We start from the raw sequence: 21922 nt of genomic DNA, 5'->3' as shown, positions 1-21922 counted from the left end.
TCTTAAACTATTTAAAGCAAAAGCACTCACAATGTAAAACTTTTTCCTGATGTCTTATCAGTTGTATAATTATGCATCAAGATGTAAGGGGCATTTTTGTTGTGACAGGTTGAGGTCATTTTAAATACTTAATTTACCGATTGGTGGTTTAATCTGCCAAACCTCCAAACTTAATGAAATTAAATAAATGAATCACATCAACCTTTTGTGCAGTACAGTTTGAATATATAAACCTGTTTCTTTAATTTAAACATTTAAGTTCTGCATTGCCACAACCATGACAGTTAAAACCCTGAAGAAACTCCTTCAAACTCCAAACCCCGGATCACCCACCATGTATTGCCTTTAAGGCATATATTTTTTGTAAGACTTTTATTTTGAAGAGCATTATCAGACTTGAGAGCAGTGTGACTTAATTAACATTAAATCACCTCGTGGGGCACCATTCCCGTAAAGGGAAAAATGATAGCCAGTTAAAGATATCAGTCTCATAAAATATGCTAAACTATTAATTTGGAGTATTGATTAATAATTAAATTAATGACAACAACCAAAATTAACAGTAATGCCTGAAGGATCTCACAGTTCTTGACGCAGCAGAGGTTGACTATTCATTCACTCTTGTGCAACATTAAACTGACAGCAGGTATGATTCCAAAGAATTATATTTATTCACAAACTAGCAAAGCAAACCAAAACACACAAATTCTAACTAACTATATACAAGCTTGGTGTGTATGTGTGTGTGTGTGTGTGTGTGTGTGTGTGAGAGAGAGAGAGAGAAAGAGAGAGAGAGAGAGAGAGAGAGAGAAAGAAGAGAAAGACAAAGGTGGGTGTGGTGATCAAAGAGCCATGTGGTCTACAAAACAAAATGGCTGAAAACAGAGAACTACAAGATGGCCGAATCAAAGCTGGCTTCAGGTCGGGGGAGGTATTTGTCTGACCGTGTGGTCAGGACAAAGACAAAGGAATAGAAGCGGGAACTTTGAGGTGCCTGTTTGGGTGTAGCTCTGTTGAAAGCGTATTTGTTAATGAGTCCATGTCAGTGTGCTTTGTTTTGCAAACGGTCTGGATTAATGCAGAGATTGTTTAGTTGTGTGCAAAAATCTGTTTGTGAACAGTATTAGCAAACTAAACACGTAGCTTTGGCGAAGCCAACTAACCAATGACCTAACTGCAAACAATCACAACAATAACTCAATGACAGCATTAAATCACATACAACAAGTTAAACAGTCTTGCTTAGCCTGTAAAGTTGTGATGAAGCTATGCCCAGTTGTTACTTTACCGATCCTTGATTGGATGGGAAAAAGAGTCACTTGGTGGTGTACTGCTTTGTTAGTCGACAAAAGAAGGCTGGGGGAGCTGTGGTTCCAGCTGCAGTCTTTGTTGTGTCCTTGTTCCAAAGGTTCTGATCTGAGGAAGCCAGTCGCTCGGGGTCCTTGCAGAGTTAGATGCTGGGTGCTAACTCACTTAGTTCCTTGTTGCTGGAAAGCTAGTTGCAAACCTTGTGCTTGTACCTCTAACGTTCTGGTTCAGGTTAGAGAGTCTGTGATCAATTGCCCCATCTTTGATGGTTCAGGGCAAGGAGCAAGGATCTGAGCATCTGGGCCGGTCCAGGCCCAGCCGGAAAAAAGTGTGTGCTGCTCCGCAGTTGGATCAAGAGAAGAGTTGTCTGAAGGGAGCAGACCTTGTACAGATGCCTGTGACATCAGAGTCACATGTCACTGTTAAGGTCCTGTCCAATCAAGTTTTGGGACTTGAGTCTCACTGAGGTGTGAGGTGAGACCTCCTGTGGAGATGGGTGTCACATAGCTCTCTTTGTTTGAAGACAAACTTGCATGCAGAGGAAAAAGCCTTCAAATGTCCTGTTTAGATTTTACCAAATGATCTCTGTGGTCCTGTGAATCCCAACATTAGTTTGTGTTCATTTTGAAACCCGTTCATCTCCCCTTCTATCCACGATGTAAACACCACAGAGGCAATGTCGTGAGTAGCTTAATTCATAGCTATGCTTATAAGGTAATGTTGAGAAGATATTTAGATTTAAAAGACATTTCATTGTAGTTGATAAGATTGTTTATTTACACGTATTTACATGGAGAAATGTTAGCACGTTAGCAACAGAATGGTGATTTCGTTTGTATTCTGTTCTTATTGCAGTTTTCACTCTGTCTGTAGGATGATGATAGACCATCACTAAACCTCAGCTAAAGTTTAAAATGTCTCAGAACATCATTTTATAAAGAGTTTAGCTAGTTGGATAGCTGCAGTTCATACATTGCAGTGAAGACAACACACACCACATTAATCACAGTCAGGCAAGTAAATAAGAAATATGAGCCGGTGGCAAAATTTTGGGCCTCTTATCCTCATCCACTGCGGGGGTCGGGGTGGCACTAAAGAATAACGTAATTTCCTCCACAATTTAGTCAGATTTTTTAATTTATAAGAAACACAGGTTACATGTCTTACATTTTCTGTGAATATAATCCAATTAAACGAAGCTTTGCGTTAGTACATGCAGGACACGGAAGTCATACACTCCAGCTATAATCAGCTGACAGACAGCTGACTGGATCATTGTTTCTTATCAGTCACACACCAATCACAGCCCATTTCCATACAAGGTGGTTCATTTTGATATGGCTTCCTACTCACTGATCCCTGCTACACCAATGCTGCCACACACCACTGCTACTGCTGCTGCTGCTGGGAAAGCTTTACCTCCGCCACCCCAGCCCCCACCATTCTAATTTAGAATCCTAACATGAATCTAAGGTTAAATGGTATTTAATGTCTTGCTTGGGCTCACTCTTATATACCTGGGTTGTTTTTGGCATTGCACTCCCTGTTTTGGCATAGCATGCTGCTTGTCTAATCCAGGGAGCACCTCAAGAGTGCAGCCCTCAGCCCCAAACATAACTGTCTTTCCATTTGTTGCAAGAAATAGTTAAATCTATGATGAGAGTTTGTCATGTTTGTTTTCAGCCTGTCTCTGCCTTTCCCAAACCACCACAGATAATGGTGTGGAACTCTGTGTTCCTGTCCTTACTGCACAAACAAAGGCAAGGCAGTGGCGATTGTTCTAAGACTGCAAGGGAAGCTCAGCTTCCCCTAAAATGTCAAGAAATAAGTGGTCAAATATGTACTGTTGTGTTTACATTTCATTGACTAAATATGTGCTAGAACGCGTTCAACTTTTGTTCAGAATCAGCTACTTATCACAGGTCACTGACGCGACTTTCTTCTCATTCATTCCCGTAGTGTCACAGTGCATTAAACAGTGGAAGCTCAGCGTCCAAAGACTTCAATGGGGAAGCATAGAGTGGGTTGTTCCACTGCAGCGAAACTAGACAGTCATTGGATAAATGCTCGGTTTTGTCCCGCCCATCGGACGCTCAGCGTCTCTGGGGGTCTATGGGGCAGTGGGCTGGCCTGGACGCTGGGCTTCTGCATGATGATTGGATGATCTGTCTGAGGCTGAATCCCTTTTTGATTGACAGTGAAATGAGCGAATCAGCGATCTAGAAATATAAACCACCACCGGAACATTTTCAAGTTTCATTCCGTTGTTCCGAGTTGATCTGGAGACTTTTCCAATCCTCTTAGTGACTTTTTCTTTGTTAAAAACGACAAGTGACAAATCTAGCATCTTTTTCTGGTGTTACTGGAGACTGTACTCGTGTTTGGAGACTCTGACTTCTGTCGCTCTGCAGTTACTGTCCCCAACGAGCAGCGGGTGCTGCTGTCGGCCCCTCCACCGTTCCAAAGCGCTCACAGGCGGTCACACTAGCCTCACGCTGCAGCCCCAGCTAGTGAGCAAGCTAGCAAGCTGCACATAATAGCAGACAATTTGAATATTGTCAACCGGATTTTGGTGAAGCCGTTTCATAGTCTTCCTTACGAGGAGAAACTTAGAGTTAAACAGCAGGGCAGATCAACACCTCAGATTGATTTGGTGCAAAGGGTGGGGAAAAGTAACAGGTCTTTTCACCCATCTGAAAATCTTTGAGGTGTGTTTTGCTGTGGTTCTGTGGCATGAGTGTGGTTGAAAAACAGCTTCAATTAAATGCTCCTTTTATAAGTTACTACCTCGCCACAATATGACAACTATTACAATGTAAACTTAAAGGGAGCTTCCCCTGTTTGCAAGACCAGCAGCCGCCACTGAGGCAAGGGCACCTTTGACAAGAATGTCCAATGATTTAACAGATGATGCAGGAGAAGTGGGAAATAAATCCATTGGAGTTTTTTTCTTGATGTTCATTTGCTAATCTTTGGTGAAAGAGCTCTGGCTACCTCAGCAGAAAACTGAATTTACAATGTGCATCAACACACAAAGGAAGCCATCCATGGCACCATCTTGATCTGCCTTTTACAGTAGTGAAGGGTCATTTCACCAAAAATGTTGTGAATCTGCTCAGATCCCTTTTAAAAATCTACTCATAATTGCATTCTTTATCAGGAAACTTGATTGTGTCATAATGCCCTTCATATAAAACAGTATGAACATCACTTGTATAAAAATTAGGCTTCGAATAACATAAATTATGTTATGACACTTTTTTTATGCACCTGAGGATAACAGCACTCAGCATATTGACACAACACCACATTATGCTCTTAAAACAATATTCATGATTGGTGGACCTTTACAGACCAAAGGAACAGAAATAACATGTCAGGTAATCAATGAACAGACACATATTCTGACTTCATGACAGATTCAGAAGAAGGGAGTTACCACTTGATTTTTCGTCATGTCGGTAGGCCTAAGTCTGAATGGCTTAGGGTCTTCTCCAGTCCTCATGGTTTCAGTAAAATGAAAACAACCAATCTAACAATGTGTAGCAACTCCATCTTTACATAAGTTAAAGCTCAGCCAGTGAAAACGAGTGTATTTTGTCTTCTGCTGCTTTCGAGGGAGCTTTCCATAGCCTCTGGAGAAAACCCTGATGACATAATTAGTTTTTTTTTCTTATATCTGTTTGAAAAATGCATGCATTTACCAGGCTGGGAGGGTCAAACAAAGTATGTGCTCCAGTGCCTCTAGAGCTTGCCAAAACTAAAAACCCAGTGTCAGGGTATCTCTGCCTTTGCTGACATTGTGGCAGTACAATTCTATATCACCATAGTACCATTTTAAAGTAAAGCGTGGTACTGCACAAACTGACAAATAAAACCCTAAATTGTCTGACTTTGATAATATCTCTTTTGTGAAGGGTATCAGCAGTTCATCTTGGTCCTCATAAATAAATCAACTCTACTGTGCTATTCTCTCTTTCCTTAATGAAAAAAGAAATAAATTGTCATGGACACTGCTGAGGCTTCCTGCTCCCCTTAATCCTTGCCCTCCTGCAGCTTCTCCTGCTCACACCCCTCTGCTCAGTCTCCAGTGAGGATCTGCCAGCTTTTTCCCACCACTACACCAACCACGCCCACTGACACTCCTCAGCCTGCTCATTCTGCCACACCTGTGGCTTGTTAGCTCATTTACCTGTCAGCATTTATACCAGTCAGTTGGCCTTTGTTGTTTGCCAGATCGTAGTTTGTGCTCCAGCCTGCTTTTGCATCGTTGCCTTTTTGGATCCTTTTTGACCTGTGCCTGTTTTTCATCTTTTCCCTCTGTCGGATGTCTCTGTGCCTTTGCCTGGTTATTTGTATTTTTTGGTTCAACCTCTGGAAAGGTTTGTACTCTGCTCTGCCTGGAACTTTAAATAAAGTGACTGTTTTGCCTTACTCCTGTCTGTGACCTGTGATTCTGCGTTTGAGTCTTCTGGTGTGTGACAGAAATATTTTGGGTGTCAGTAAGAAACAGTTTTATAATTTCTTTAAGTTTAGCATTTATTTGAAGTAGCTTCATGTTGGCAAATCAAACATTTCTAATATATACAAAATTCAGTTAATGACTGACTGATTTAATTTAGATTTTTAAATTCTTTCAGGTTCCATTTAACAGCATGTTAATATGTCACCTATTGGTGTGCATGTAGCAAATGCAGTGAGTGAAGCCAGAAAAAGCATGAGATTTCAGGGGATGGGTAGTCATGATGTCAGGTATTCAGAGCAGGATAGTCAGTGTGGACTCAATATTGAGCATTGTAAACACTCAACACTCAGCATTGTAAGGTGGAGGGTCACTCAGAACGGTAGGTCTTGGTTCCTCTGGGTTTTTATAGCCTGTCACTGTCTGCAAAACAACACAGCATAAGCGGTGGAGACACATGATTCACATAACTTTACAGATTTCCAACAAACCAGGCAGCTGACCTGTGAGGGGACATTAGCCACTGAGACAGATGGTGCTTGGAAAGTGGACGCAGCATGTGTAGTCACTGTACCATTCTCGGGTATGGAGACGATTGATGGCCGCTACAGGATAAACAACACACAGGGTACATCTCAGCTCCAGTAGATAGCCAAACATCCAAGGAACTTCTATGGAAATGAATTGCTTGGCAGACCAGGTGTCTAACTGAGACAGGCCTTTTATTTGTCAAAACGTGTAGCCACACCCAGCTAGTAAAAGGGACTGGGCATTTAATTGGGACTAGACTTTTAAGTGAAATTGTGTTTGCCAAGCATCTTCACACTCCTTTAAAACTGTTCTGTATTCATACTACACTAGACTTCACTGATCAGATATTGAATCCACACAAGCAATATCTGTGTTTTATGTGACTGCATTTTTTGATATGTTTGTAAATTCATTATTTTGTAATTCAAGTTTTAATCAGACTGTCATACTTTGTAGAAACAATTTAGTGGGCAAAATGTTTTAGGGAAAGTAGAAATTATGTGAATAGATCTCACATCAAACTATTTTTTGTATCCGACACACAAAGTTTTTCAGCCTCATGTCACTGAATAAAAATTAATGATTAAATTGTGTGATTACTGGTGTCTCCTCCTCTCCCTCTCCTGATAGTCTTTTTATTAGATCTGATTCATTTTTTTTTCAATAGATAGGCAAAGAAAAAAATAAAATAAAAAACTCAGAGCAGGCCAAACATCCTCGTTCAAGCCTCTTCAAAGATTCCTCCTCCTTGAAGTTCAGTGATTTAAGTGACACACTGAATTCCTCATCAGTATGTGGCTGACTCACCTCTGTGCAGCAGTTGCAAGTAGCGTTGCAGGCAAATGCTGCGACAGTGATTGAAACAATGAGCTCTAGAAAATGGAAAATAGCCAGGACCCCTGAAAACCCCTGCATCCGACTCTGGCAAAAACAAGCATAAGAAAATCTAGTTAGTAAAATGAGCATGGTGAAAGTGACAATTGTGGCAGATTGGGCAGCTTTATCAGCGATTAACTTGCCTAGTTAAGCTATAAGTGGACAAACAATATTCTGTGGAAGTGTTCAGCCAAAGGTCAACTGATCATTAATCTGACAGTAACTCATAGCTGATACATGACTATGATACATGATGATATCTATGTTGTATAGTTTTGGTTAGCCTCCAAATGTTGGGAAAAAGTATCAGACTGAATACCAAATACAGGTTGCAGATGGACTGCCAGGAACCAGTGATGTAGCATGAGTTCATCAATCCTGCAGCATCCAGACCGTAGAGGATGGTTGCAGTAGTGGAAGCAACTGCTGCTATAACACTGACAGCCAGAGCACCCCTCACCTTCAAGAGAGACGAGATGTCAGGACATGTGACCATGCAGTGACCTGCCGCACAACTCAACAATGTTGACATTTGTTGTACATTTGCATGGAAGATTTTATTTAACTAATGGTAAAATTTTATTTTATTTCTTTATTTTTATTAATTAATTTTTCCTCTTTCTTTTCTTTTTCCAACTTAATTTTGCTTAATCTAATTACAATCTACCCTTGACTCTTTCCCTTTTGTCGGTTCCTCTTGTTCCAACTCATTCCCCCTTTTTACTGCTACATCAGCTTCATCAACACACACACACACACACACACACACACACACACACACACACCAAGCTTGTATATAGTTAGTTAGAATTTGTGTGTTTTGGTTTGCCTTGCTAGTGTGTGAATAAATTTGCTGAGGCAAACCTGAACCAGAGAATTTAGACTTGCAAGCACAAGGTTTGCAACTAGCTTTCCAGCAACAAGGAACTAAGTGAGTTAGCACCCAGCATCTAACTCTGCAAGGACCCCGAGTGACTGGCTTCCTCGGATCAGAACCTTTGGAACAAGGACACAACAAAAACTGCAGCTGGAACCACAGCTCTTCCCAGCCTTCTTCTGCCAGCTAACAAAGCAGTACACCACCAAGTGACTCTTTTTCCCATCCAATCAAGGATCGGTAAAGTAATAACTGGGCATAGCTTCATCACAGCTTTACAGGCTAAGCAAGACTGTTTAACTTGTTGTATGTGATTTAATGCTGTCATTGAGTTATTGTTGTGATTGTTTGCAGTTAGGTCATTCATTAGTTGGCTTCGCCAAAGCTAAGTGTTTAGTTTGGTAATACTGTTCACAAACAGATTCTTGCACACAACTAAACAATCTTTGCACTAATCCAGACTGTTTGCAACACAAATCACATTCACACAGACTCATTAACAAATAGGATTTCAACAGAGCTACACCCAAACAGGCATCTCAAAGTTCCCGCTTCTTTTCCTTTGTCTTTGTCCTGACCACACGGTCAGACAAACACGAAAAGATTGTTCAAGGGCAAGTGTAAGATACAAACCAGGCAACGGTTCATAGAATTCCCAGCAGCCACTGTCAGAGATCCAGCTGCAATGTACTGTAACAGAGAAGGATATAAGTATACATGTATTACATACTGTCTGGTGAAGACATTTTGTCCACAACAGCAGGACAACAAGATGTGAACTAAATACATGATCACTTGTGTAATCTTGGCATATCCAGCTTGTCAATATAAAACCCATGTATGGTTCAGATTAGAATCAGGATATAAAGACTGACATGATAACCGTTTCCCAGCAGTGACATCAACGTGTTTTTATTACTCTCTTGTGACTGGTTGCAGTTTCGGTAATTAACCCCCTCATAACTGACAAGTTAATAGATAACAAGTCAACAGGGAAACTACAATTATAATTTATGGAAAATACATTTTTCCCTCAAGTTGTTTTTTTCATTTGAATAATTTATTTTCAGACATATCTATCTACCTGATTAACAGTTTAACAAGTGGCATGTTTTTTTCAGGCCCACCCTGTCCATTAGTACAGATACATCAACATAACTGATGACTTCCTCTGGATCAATTGTTTTCTGTCTTATCTAACCTACCCTGCAGCTTTAAAGGATAAGTTTGGACGTTTTCCTATTGTTTAAGGGCGCTGGGCGGTGTCAGGGGGAAACATGACCTGACAATAACATAAGTTAGGGTGGCGGAAGTCCCAGCACGATGGACAGGAGAGGTGGTGGATGGGTCTAACAACCACTAACTTTCACTGGGGAGGCCGGTGTTCCTAAACCCCAAACCCTAACCCTAACCCTAAGCCAAAACCTCTTCTTTTTTCTTAATCCCAACCATGTGCTTTTGTTGCCTAAACCCAACCACGTGTGTGTGTGTTGGCCAAATGTAATCATGTGCGTTCGTTTTTGATGGAAAGAAAAAGTCAATTAGTGGTGTTGTACCAATGTAGTGCATTTATTTTGAAAGAGACTGACTGCAAATTGTGACCAAATGTTGATATGTGATGAGGTTGGAGTGAGCATGTGTTGGCTAAGGAGGCTGAGCAGGTCAGCCACTAATAACAGGGTTGGTAGTTTTGATTCTTCTTTCAATGTGTCTTTGGGTAAGAGAAGAAACCCCTTCCTGCTCATGATTGGTGTGTGTGTTTAGCTGTATTTTTAAATTTTCTTTGTGATGCTTTTGTCATTGTTGTTGCAACTTTGTCCTAATTTCCATATATTTAGAACAATTTAAACCAGCAGATGAAATCCCGAAAGCATGACATCACTGTAAGGCTGACTCACAAACAAAGCTCCCCAGACAAAAATCCCACTGAAGACTCCAATTGTATCTGCATTAACTGCCATAGCAACCCCAAACAGCAGCACCATCAGGCCGATCATGATCTGAACAGTCTGGAATGACAAATACAGATTGAGAAGTTACACAGATGGTAAAAAAAAAAAAAAAAACCCTTTGTGTCAGACAAAGAAAGATGAAGGCAAACCATAGGTGAATTTTAGCAGTACAAATGTTTTCTGATTCTTAGTTTGTGTTGATGATCATACAACATATAATAAAATAAGACCATCACCATGATGAAAACTTTTCCAATCAATATTCAATATTTTAATAAAATTCTGCAATTTGGTACATGTCCTCTGGCTGCCAGATTCTTATTACTGTAGACACAAAGAAATTGTTTAAAACCAAACTGAAAAATGACTTTTGCTGGTTTGAAAAAAGAAATGGAGTGGACTTAATTATTTCTACTTAGTTCTAATATAGAAAGAGCAGGGTTTAATTTTTCAATTGATCTTTAAAGTTTTGTACCAGATGGTTGTTTATCACTACGATGATGGGAACTTTTTTTTTTTTTAAATATGGCATGCTTCCACGTGGTATTTTATTTTTGACCATTGCACCTTTAGATATGATATCTCAATGACCATCATCAGGAAGTTAATCAATGATTCATTTTAGAGCAATCAAAGCTGATTGCTCTGACTTTAGAAAGAGTTTAATAATAAAGATTAAAATGAAAGATCACTAATAGAAGAAACATAATGATAATTTGGAGGCCACATGTCCCCACGCAGCTCCGCCGATTTCCTGTGCCCCCTGAACCCCAACATTCGCTCCTCTGTAAAGAATCTCGGGGTGGTTTTTGATTGCCAATTTGACAAACAGATTAGTGCTTTTGTCAAAACTACCTTTTTCCAACTACGTCTTTTAGCCAAGACCAAGCCCTATTTCTCAGCTGCAGACTTTGAAAGGGTGATCCATGCCTTCATAACCACCAGATTAGACTATTGTAACTCCCTTTATGTTGGCCTGGATCAGTCCTCCCTCAACCGTCTACAGCTCGTCCAAAACGCTGCTGCTCGCCTCCTCCCAGGCAAGAAAAAGCACGACCACATCAAGCCAGTTTAAGCCTCCCTCCACTGGCTCCCGGTCCGTTTTTGTATTGATTTTAAACTTCTTTTAATTGTTTTTAAAGCCCTCAACGGTCTGGCCCCTCTGTACCTCTCTGAGCTCCTTTTGCGCCACACCCCAACCAGAACCTTAAGGTTTTCGGACCGACTACTGTTGGTGGTGCCAAAAACCAGACTAAAGTCTTGAGGTGACAGAGCCTTCGCAGCGGCTGCCCCCAGGCTTTGGAACAGCCTCCCCCTTCACATTTGATCTTCCCAGTCCCTAGAGACTTTTAAATCCTCCCTAAAAACCTTTCTCTTCCACCTGGCGTATCATTCAGCCTGAGCATGATGATCTCAAATTTTTTTTTTTTTTAATTGCTATTTTAATATTTGCACTGTTTGCTCTGTTTTCTTATCGTTGTTTTCTACATCTATTCTATTTTTATTATTGATGTTGTGCATGTGCAGCACTTTGGTTGACTGCCGTCATTTTAAATGTGCCTTAGAAATAAATCCTGACTTGACTTGACTTGACTAAATGTGTGTGAGATGGACACATAATCCACACAATCCCTGCCATTGCTATTAGCTAACAAGCAAACAATGTTTCTCCACCTTATTGTAAACTGCAGAAAATATGTATCTATGTAAGCTGAACTGTCTACCTCCAGAAACTGATCGTGGCTCTTACCCCAAGCGCCAGTGGCCGGCCCTTGCTGAACCTCCCCGGAGTATCCACATAATGTTGGTGTCCAAGACCCTGGGGTAATGGGTGCACATGAGTGACCACCACCACACTTCCTGCTGCAGCTGAAGCCATGTTTAAGATAAAATGATCCTCTGCTGCTCTGAACTGTAGATTCTTGATCAGTCAGAGGGAAGCTCAGAAGTTAATTATTCATCAGTGAACCATAAATACTGAGTGTGTCTTGCTCTGACGCACTGAATGATCGTCAGTATGCTTTGATTAGACTGTTGCTTATTAACTAAACCATGGAAATTTGCGTGTATGTGTGTGTATGAGAGAGCAAGAGAGAGAGAGAGAGAGAGAGAGAGAGTGTGTGTGTGTGTGTAGGCTTATGAATGTTTGTTGGTTTTGCATGTGACTGTCATGCACCTATATTCTGCTGAATTGCACACACAGCTTGTGCGATGATGTGGTTTCTAAAGAGAGCTTTTTTTATTGCTAGTTGGTGAACAGGTTGTAATGTCACTGAGACTTTCCATGCCTTTGTGGGTTGCCTGTAACATTATTATTATTATATTGTACACAATTTAAATACAAACTATAAGGCATTCCATATATGTTTATTACACGGCTCTATTAAATGCTGTATTCTGATTGGTCAGTCGCAGCATTCAGCGGACTTTCTCTGCCAAAAACAAAAGAACATGGATTTGAATACACACTCGGCAGTCATGCTTCATGACATTTTACGCGAGTTTTATGCCTCGGTTCAGTCCACTAAGCCTGGGTGAGTACAAAACTTTCACCAAAAGTTGTCGAATCCGGTCAGTTTTAATGCACTTTGCGGAGGTAGACAACATTATTTATTTAACTGATAATTAGCCGTGTAATAAGCGGGATAATGTATAATGAGCCGGTGAATACTGGGAAAACAACTCCCTTCAGGAGAATAGAACCGCGATGTGCAGCCCTGTCAGGAGTTATTTTCCCAGTATTCACCGGCTCATTATACATTATCCCTTACTTATTACACAGCTCTATTAAATGCTGTATTCTGATTGGTCAGTCGCGGCATTCAGAGGTCTGATATTACTGTGTAATGACCGTTGCTATGTAGCCCAGCGATGCTAGGGACGCTGCTTTTCATTTTCTCTTGATTCCCTGTAGCTATTGTAGATTGTAGCGCAGATTCAGCCGTTGTTGGCAGTTTTTTTTTCTCTCCTCCCAATTTAATTTATAAATCAATAAAATCGTATAATTAATCAACATTCTGTCTCAAATTATTTATTTAACTGATAATTAGCCATGTAGTAGGCGGGATAATGTATAATGAGCCGGTGAATACTGGGAAAACAACTCCCTGTTGGGAGTTGTTTTCCCAGGTTACAATTCAATCGTTCAATTCATTTTACTGAAACCTGAGCACCAAAGAAGACCATAATTTATTCCTATTTACTGGCATGGTAAACAACAGAGCAGAAAAATAATTGGTGACTCCTACCTCTGAAGAGGTCATAGATTTTGATAACCCGGTAAGTTATTCATGCACTATTAGTCCATAAGGCACTTCAGATCAAGGTTTTTTTCAAGGGTTTTTCATAAAAATTAATCCAAGTTGCAAATATTAACATATATTAACAGGATAAAGAGTTGTTGTGCCGGAAAGCCAGATGCCATAAAACGAGTCTTGTGAGTCTCTCTCGCTGATGCCCTGTCTGTCCAAGCTAAATCAAATGATTCATAACAGATATATTATTCAAAGCCTAATTTTCATACAAATAATATTTATACTGGTTCAAATAAACAATTTGATAATATTTCCCATACTTGCTGAGCAACAGTTTTTTGGAAAAGGAATTAAAGGCTTGTTGAGTTCAGTGATTTAAGCAAATAATAGCCCACGCTAGTAAAGTCATGTCAGGTCATCTGCACTGTATATTAGTAATTAGTAATAACAGTGATTACTTTGTGGGGGTCAGATGAACCCTAGAGGGGGGTATATATATATGTACAGATGACCTGACATGACTGACCAAATCTGATTTGTCCTGATTTGTCCTGTGAATTTCACAGGCAGTTTGTATGAATCATAATCAAAATGCAATAAAAAAAATTAAATCCTCACATCATTTAAAAAATTGCATTCGGGGTGCTAAACCAAAAAGAGTCTTTGTGTAGAACAAACGACTGCAGCCGTTTCAATTTTAGAACAGCACTGATAACAGAGAAGTCTATGGCATTCAGACCACCCTCAACACTCTTAACCACGCCAGCTCTTCTAATGTAATGATAACTGCTTTTCCATATAAAATTGAAGTAAATTGTTGTTTATTAATCAAATCATTTTGTCTGAAATTTCAAGTGAAAAAAGAGGCTAATGCCCTCTCCCCTGTTCTCTCTTCAGTTCTGTTGCAGTGATAACAGTGTGCACCACAAGTTAATGTTAGCTAATAAGTCAACAAATGACCAGTACCAACCACCAGTCCACACATGCTGTTTCTACCATCTTTCAGGTACAGTGTATTTGTTGAAAATATTTATTTCTCTGGCTATCATTGACACTGTTATTGCACATGCTACATTAGCTACACGTTGAGAGGGCATTTAAAAAAAACATGCTTCAAAATGTCTAAATTATGACAATCATGGTCTTTTTGTTGTTAATGTTTTCTATCTCTGCCCCACTTTTTTGAATACTGTCAGCTTCTGAGGCTTATGTCAGATGGAAAAAAACAGCTTTCTTAGGTGCCAGCCTTGAGCTAAAGATTTGATGTTTACCAAAAGCTAGCTAAATGCTAGCCCTTGTCCATACTTGATGTTTACAAATAGCTAAGTGCTAACCTATGTCCACACTTCAAAGAATATAGCTACTCTTAGCTTCAGTCGTCCTTCTGTAAACACTGCTGTGCTAATGTTGTTGCTGATAGCGTACCCCGTGTCCGCTGACACCACTAAAGTAGATGCAGCCAAGGAGCATGTCTTCTGCCATTATGTCATTCATCCTCAGCCCTCATAGATAGCTTTAAATATCCAGTAGTAGCCAAGAGGTCAAAACATCACTCTTCTAAATCTAAAAGCAGGCTAAGTTCAAGAACAGTAGATAAAATAGCTGCTCTTCGTTGATATGAACTGCAAGAGTGCAGTTCGTATCTACGAAGAGCAAATCTAGTTTAACTACTTGTGTGTCAAAGCAATAATTACAGTGAAATTAATAAAGTATTGCTTTCACATTGAATTTTAGAAACATCATGGAGGTCTGCTCTGCAGCAGTAAACTGGCGTTGCTGACGTACTGCGGTAGTGTGTTTGTGTCGTTTTCGGTGTTTCTGTGATAGCGTCTCTTCTCCTGCTCTTTCTTGCTCTGTGTGCTAGATGTTTAGTTAGTCCTCTGCCTCCTTTAGCGACAGTGGTAATTGTAACAAATGTAGTGTTGTGGTCCTGATTTTTTGTGCAATTGTGTTTGCTGCTATCTGATCCTCTCCCTCTCCCTGCAGAGTGAGTGCCGAGGGGCGGGGCGATCTCCGGGAGCACTGGGCTCCTGGCACACCTGCAGCTCGTTCTGCCTAATTAGCCGGCTTCTTAAGCCACACTCTCTTTGTCTCCAGTGCTGGATTATTCTCTTTGCTCTAGTATTACGCTTGTGCTCTCAGTGATCTCCTGCCTCCCGCCACGTGTTTATGCTCCAGTGTTTGGTCTCCAGGTTTAGTGAGTTTTTGTGCCTTGTCACTCTTTTTGTTGCACTTTTGTTCTTGCTCTTTTTCCCATGTTTATGGTGATTTTCATGGTGATGTTTATGGTGATTTTCAGTTTAGCCTTTTCCGTTGTTACTTTTCGTCAGAAAGAGTTTTGGTTGATACTTTGTTTGCTCATATTTTTCTGTGAACTAATTTTTTGTTGCTACTTTGTAAATAAACTGTTTTTTGAACTTAACTCTGCAACTGGGTCCTGGCTTCCTTGTCCGTCACATAACATGTAGTTTATTTGCTGCATTGGAGGCGAGGCTTTGTGAATTGGAAGCATGGTTCTGCACCATGGAAAATCACTCGGTAGCTGCGGTAGTTAGCCAGCCCCCTCTGCTAGTGGTCCCTCGGCAACCCCCGTGCAGCCGGGAGGTTGGGAAACTGTCCAGGAGAAGCGTAGTACCAAGCTGAAGCCCACGGTTCACCACCAGCCTGTTCACGTTTCCAACCGTTTTTCTCCACTTAGTGACACACCCGCTGAGGACAAAACTCTGGTCATTGGCAGCTCTATTTTGACAAAACGTGAAGTTAGCAACACCAGTGGCCATAGTCAAATGTATCCCTGGGGCCAGAGTGGGCGACATTGAGTCTAATTTAAAACTGCTGGCTTAGGCTAAACGTAGATTCAGTAAGATTGTTATTCACGTTGGCGGTAATGACACCCGGTTACGCCAACTGGAGGTCACCACTAATGAGATGTTTAGCTGCATGTCATCATTCAATTGCTGGCTGTCCAGGTGGTGTCCAGCAAACAATGTGGGCTTCATAGATAATTGGCAAACTTTCTGGGGAAAACCTGGTCTGATTAGGAGAGACGGCATTCATCCCACTTTGGATGGAGCTGCTCTCATATCTAGAAACCTGGCCAAGTTTATTAGTAATTCAAAACCCTGACAACCCAGAGTTGAGACCAGGAGAGTTGCAGTCTTACACACTTCTCTGAGCTTCTAGTGCAGTTACCCACCCACAGTTATACAAATGGTGTCTGTCCCCTGACAACCTAAATTATTTAAATCTTAAGTCAAACAAAGAGGAGCTGTGCAGAACAACCTAATAAAAATGAAAACCTCTTCTGTGACAGAAAGACAAATCAGGAAAATTAAATGTGGACTGTTAAATATCAGGTCTCTATCGTCTAAAGCAGTGTTGGTAAACGAATTAATATCAGATAATCATATTGATTTACTCAGCCTCACTGAAACCTGGCTGTGTCAAGATGAATATGTCAGTTTAAATGAATCCACTTCTCCCATAATAATACCCACATTCCTTGAGGCAGTGGCCGAGGAGGGCGAGTTGCAGCCATTTTTAACTCTAGTCCATTAATCAGCCCTAAACCTAAACTAGATTATAATTCCTTTGAAAGCCTTGTTCTTAGTCTCTTACATCTGAACTGGAAAACCTCACAGCCACTTTTATTTGTTATAGTGTACTGTGCTCCTGGCCCGTATTCTGAATTTGTATCCGAATTCTCAGAGTTTTCATCTACTTTAGTTCTTAAATCAGATAAAGTTATTATTGTAGGTGATTTTAACATTCATGTTGATGTTGATAATGACTCCCTTGCTACTGCGTTTATCTCATTATTAGACTCCATTGGCTTCAGTCAGGGTGTACATAAACCCATTCGCTGTTTTAACCATACCCTCCATCTAGTTCTGACGTATGGAATTGAAATTGATAACCTAATAGTTTTTCCACAGAATCCCTCTATATTAGATGTTTATCAGATAGTGCTGTAGCAAAATTTAAGGAAATGATTCCATCAACGTTAAATTTAATACCATGTCCTTCTGTAACAGAGGTTTCCCGTACGGACTTTAAACCCTCCGGAATTGATCATCTTGTTGATAGTGCTGCAAGCTCGCTGTGAACAACACTCGACTCTGTAGCTCCTCTTAAAAAGAAGTTAACAAAGCAAAGAAAAGACGGACTTCCACTGAACATGTGAAAAGCAGCGTTGTCTCGGTCTCTCACAGCGATACCTTTGAAAACATATTTTTTCTCTAATACCCCAACCGACTGAGAGTGGAATAATTAGAACTAGAACCTTATATATAACCTTATATATACCCTGGCAAAATGTCAAAAGCAACAAAAACATCAAAAAAGATGGCTAGCATAGCTAGCCTACTAGAGGACCACAGAGCTAGCATCGCAGCCAACTTTAAAGCAACGTTCGCTGCTTTGGAACTGAGACTTGACAAATACAGACAACAGTGACAGAGCATAGTCAGCAAATGGACTCATTGGAATCCAATGGCGAGCTGCAAGACCAGCGAATTCAAGCACTGGAGGAGAGATGTGCAATGTTAGCAGATAGCGACACCAAGCTAGTAGCGAAGGCCGTCGATCTGGAAAGCCGCAGCCCTAGGAACAACATTAGGATAATCAGCCTCCCAGATTAATTGAAGGACCCAGACCCACGAACTTCTTCACTGAACTTCTGGCAGAAGTACTCGGCGACCAGACTCTCCAGTCCCCCCCAGAACTGGACCATGCGCACCAAGCGCTCATCGCTAAATCTCAACCCTCAATCCGGCTCACGGCCCAGATCAGTAATAATTGCTCATTGCTATCAAACTAAGGAGCTGATCATCTGAGAGGCCTGCAAGAGACATGGGAAACTCCAGTACCGTGGGTCGCCAATCCAGATGTTTGAGGACTACACGCCGGCTAGTGTAACCAAGGCGGGCGTGGCTGGTGGACAGGCTGTGAGGATTATTTCCATAAACACTGGTGGGCTAAATGCAGCGATCAAACGTACAAAAACTATGACACACATCAAAAACCTAAATGCTGATATAATGTTTCTCCAGGAAACGCATTTATGTCTGACCATAAAAAATGAAACAGACCATGGATTGACCAAAGTTTTCATTCTCAATTTAATGTAAAAACAAGGGGCACAGCTACACTGATCCGAAAAAATGTTCACTTTACTCCAGATAAGACGATGACAGATCCGAATGGTCGTTACGTTATTGCCACTGGTACACTGTATGAAAAGCCTGTAATTGTAGCTTCTGTATATGCTCCCAACTGGGATGACTATAATTTTGTGAACTCACTACTAACTTCCATTCCAAATTTAGATTCTCACCTACTGATAATGGAAGGAGACATGAACTGTGTAATCAACACAGCACTAGACAGGTCTAACCCACGATCGGTTCCACCTATGAAAATGTCTCAAGCTCTCTACGCATTTATGGATCAATATGGATTTGTCCTCACATCACTTGAGGAGATCGGCGGGGGGAGCGGCTAGCACACCTAATGGCTAATCGCCCCAGACTCATGTCCATGAACACAAAATTGAAACCACAAAATATCTCCAACATGCTCGTCCGTAGTGATCCAAGTGTCCTGCAGCCCCGACATAAAAAAGTTATTTCGAAAAACATCATTTGAACTCTGTTTTTAGCCTCACTGTAGCCTGTAGCTCTGACTGCTTCCCTGTGCTCCGCGCTCACATGTGCGCGCTTGCGTGAGACCAGCGAAAGCACGAGCTTTGCTTACCCGTGTTTACATCACGTGACACGTGCACCGCAGAGAGAGACAACAGTAACCACATATTCGAGACCAACACCATATTCCACCTGAACTTCCTCCGCAGACTTCTGGAGTGGACGCCATCGACGGAACTGTTATAGTTTTATCCATTTCTTCATAATAAGCCACCAATCTGCACTGGCTGTAATAGAAGAAATACAATGCATTGTGATTTTACATTTAGGACAGCATGTAATGCAGTAGCATTGTGGTGGTCAGGGGTTTGCTTTTATTTATAAGCATAAATATAAATATGCTTATAATATAAATTTATAAGCATTTATAAGCAAGCTTTATTTATCTTAGTGCTGTCAAGAGATTAAAAAAATTGAGAGATTAATTAATTATGATCTGTAATTAATTGATCTAATTAATCTCTTTTTTAATCTCATCTCAAAATTGCTGAGAAAAGCCCTCAACTTGAGGTATTTTCATTTAAATTTATTACATTATTGTGGCAGATGATCAAAAGATTGATATATATTACAAAAAGTGGGTTTATAAAGTCATATTTATTGTTTTCAACAATAACACACTTGAACACAGATGCAGTACACCTAGCCATTACATTCTATTGTTTTTGAGATTAGTCCCAATAAAGAGTGCTGCAACCTTCAGTGCTTGAATGTCATGACATGTCAGCTTCATTAAAAGCATAGCTGTAGATTAACACAACAATAGATGTAAAAACACACAGAAACAATACATCTGTGATCAGTTCCCTAATTTAATTTTAACAATTTTCTAAATTATTTTCCTCTCTTCCAATTTCTCATTTTATTTCATGGAAGTGATCAGTTTAAGTGCACTTGTCCTTTAAACTTAATAAAAAATAAAAGCTAACAAAATAAAAGACACCTGGTACATTCGTTACAGCAGTATCAGTTTATAGAACAGTTTTGAACAGTTAGAACAAGAGGCTGCACTGCAACGTGCAAATCATTCCTTCTCGTGGCTGCCTGTGCTTTCCCTGTCCTTGCGGCTGCAACTTGCGCTGTCTTCTCTTCTTCAAACTACAACACCCATAATTTACAGTGGTGGAAAAAAGTTTTCGGACACCCTTAAAATTTTACACAATCTCAAATATTATCATGAAATATTTGTGGAAAAATCTTTTTTGTGTTTCAAAAGATGTGGCTGCATTAGACAGATACAAACAAATACAAATTATATTTTTTTGTTTATTGTTTACAAGAAAAACTAACAAAACTAAATTCTTGACAGTTTCAATATGTCAGTTCTCAACATTGTCGGTATCAAAGTCAACAAATAACAGAGAATGTGTTCAAAACTTAACAAAAAATAAATAAACCATCACATCATCAAATTAATATTTAGTAGTCCTGCCACTGGCATGTAGTAGAGCTCTAATCCTGGCTGGCATGTTCCCCACGAGCCTTTCACACTTTTGAGGGGTAATCTTGTCCCATTCTTCTGAATTACTGCTTTTAATTCTTCTAAATTCTTTGGTTTATGCTTTGAAACAGACCTTTTGATAATCCACCACAGATTTTCAGTGGGGCTCATGTCCGGGATTGAGCTGGCCACTCTAAGACCTGGATACTGTGCTCCTGCAGCCAAGTTCTACTGGCCTTGGATGTGTGGCAAGGGGCATTATCTTGTTGAAACATCCAGTTTTTACCTTGACGGAACAGTGCACGCGCAGAAGGGAGCATGTGGGTTTCAAGAATGGTACAATACTTGGTAGAGTTCAATGTGCCATCACAGACAATGAGATGACCAACACCAGCAGCACTCATGCATCCCCAAACCATGATACTGCCTCCACCATGCTTGACAGTAGGTACTGTACATACTGGAGATAATGCTTCACCTGTCCTTCTGTGTACCCTCACATTAGTAGGAGGAAGATAAAGCTGGAAACTGGACTCATCTGACCACAAAATCTTCTTCCACTTCCTGGCTGTCCAGTTCTTGTGTGCCTGGGCCCAACGACGCCTAACCTCTGTCTCTCATTGATCAGGGGCTTCTTGATAGCCTTGCAGGACCTTAAGCCATGATCTAAAAGTCGGCCACATACAGTGCGGGTGGAACACTGGACACCAGTTTGCTTTGACCACTGCTGCTGAAGCTCCTGTGATGTCATTCGGCGGTTTTGCCTGCACATGCGGATCAGGATGCGGTCATTTCTTGCTGAAGAAACCCTTGGACGCCCAGATCTCGGTTTGTCTTCCAAGCTGTTGGTTTGTCTGTATTTCTGCAGAGTGTATCCAACTGCTGAAGGACTGCATCTGCACTTCCTGGCTATCTGGCGGCAGCTGTACCCTTCCTGGCTGAGAATCTTTATCTTCAGGTGTGTTTCCTGCGTTAGGTTCCTTGTTTTAGCCATTTTTGTGTCTGAAGAACTTTCAAATGTGCTGGCTTTATATAGACATGAAACTTGGCAACAAAAATTGTGTCTTTTAATAAAAAGAACGACCTTCATCACTGGTACCAAAATGACCCGATACTCAAAATTTCTTATGTATTTTTATGGAACCAATCAATTTTAAGTTTTTAATGGCTTTTTTAGGATTTATTTAGTATTTTAGCTGTGACTGTACTAAAAGAAATTGCACTTGAAGACCTAAGAGTGATTCTTAATGCAATATTTCACAAATGCATGGGGTGTCTGAAAACTTTTTTCCACCACTGTATGTAGGAACTGCTACAGCCAATGTGCAGCCAGGAGGGTTGTCACAGAGCTGAAAAGCAATGTAGTCTTAAAGATCGGTGGATCAGTGTGCTGTTGCCAATGTCCAATGGGAAGCTGAACAGGATGCAGTTTTCTGTGTTTACCTTCTTGGATTATGGACAACATCACTCATGGTGGAGTCTTTATGTTATGCATTCTAAAGGCTTTGGACATGCACTT

The 21922-nt window shown here is 40.6% G+C and overlaps 1 protein-coding gene and 1 pseudogene across 1 annotated transcript; one reads left to right on the top strand and one right to left on the bottom strand.

Annotated features, from left to right (window-relative positions):
• Window positions 1-860: 860 nt before the first annotated feature.
• LOC125883019 (membrane-spanning 4-domains subfamily A member 4D-like) lies at window positions 861-11961 on the bottom strand. The gene is made up of 7 exons (XM_049567125.1): window positions 11757-11961; window positions 9953-10063; window positions 8688-8744; window positions 7497-7637; window positions 7109-7222; window positions 6274-6375; window positions 861-6193 (listed from the first exon to the last, which is right to left on the bottom strand). Exons 1-7 carry the CDS (start codon window positions 11883-11885, stop codon window positions 6113-6115), a joined length of 735 nt encoding a protein of 244 aa, XP_049423082.1. The 5' UTR covers window positions 11886-11961; the 3' UTR covers window positions 861-6112.
• A 3133-nt stretch (window positions 11962-15094) lies between these two features.
• LOC125883215 (uncharacterized) lies at window positions 15095-16386 on the top strand (annotated as a pseudogene).
• Window positions 16387-21922: the final 5536 nt, after the last annotated feature.

Source organism: Epinephelus fuscoguttatus, linkage group LG22 (assembly GCF_011397635.1).
Source record: "Epinephelus fuscoguttatus linkage group LG22, E.fuscoguttatus.final_Chr_v1".
NCBI classification, from domain to species: Eukaryota; Metazoa; Chordata; class Actinopteri; order Perciformes; family Serranidae; genus Epinephelus; species Epinephelus fuscoguttatus.
Note: the sequence above shows the minus strand (reverse complement) of the source record. Positions and strands in the feature narration are given on the sequence as shown.

Coding starts and splice junctions, on each gene's coding strand:
- LOC125883019 (XM_049567125.1), bottom strand. CDS start 11,885: ATGGCTTCAGCTGCAGCAGGAAGTGTGGTGGTGGTCACTCATGTGCAC. Junction 7,638..8,687: donor ATTCTATGAACCGTTGCCTG/GTTTGTATCTTA, acceptor TCTCTCTTGAAG/GTGAGGGGTGCTCTGGCTGT. Junction 7,223..7,496: donor CCATCTGCAACCTGTATTTG/GTATTCAGTCTG, acceptor TGTTTTTGCCAG/AGTCGGATGCAGGGGTTTTC.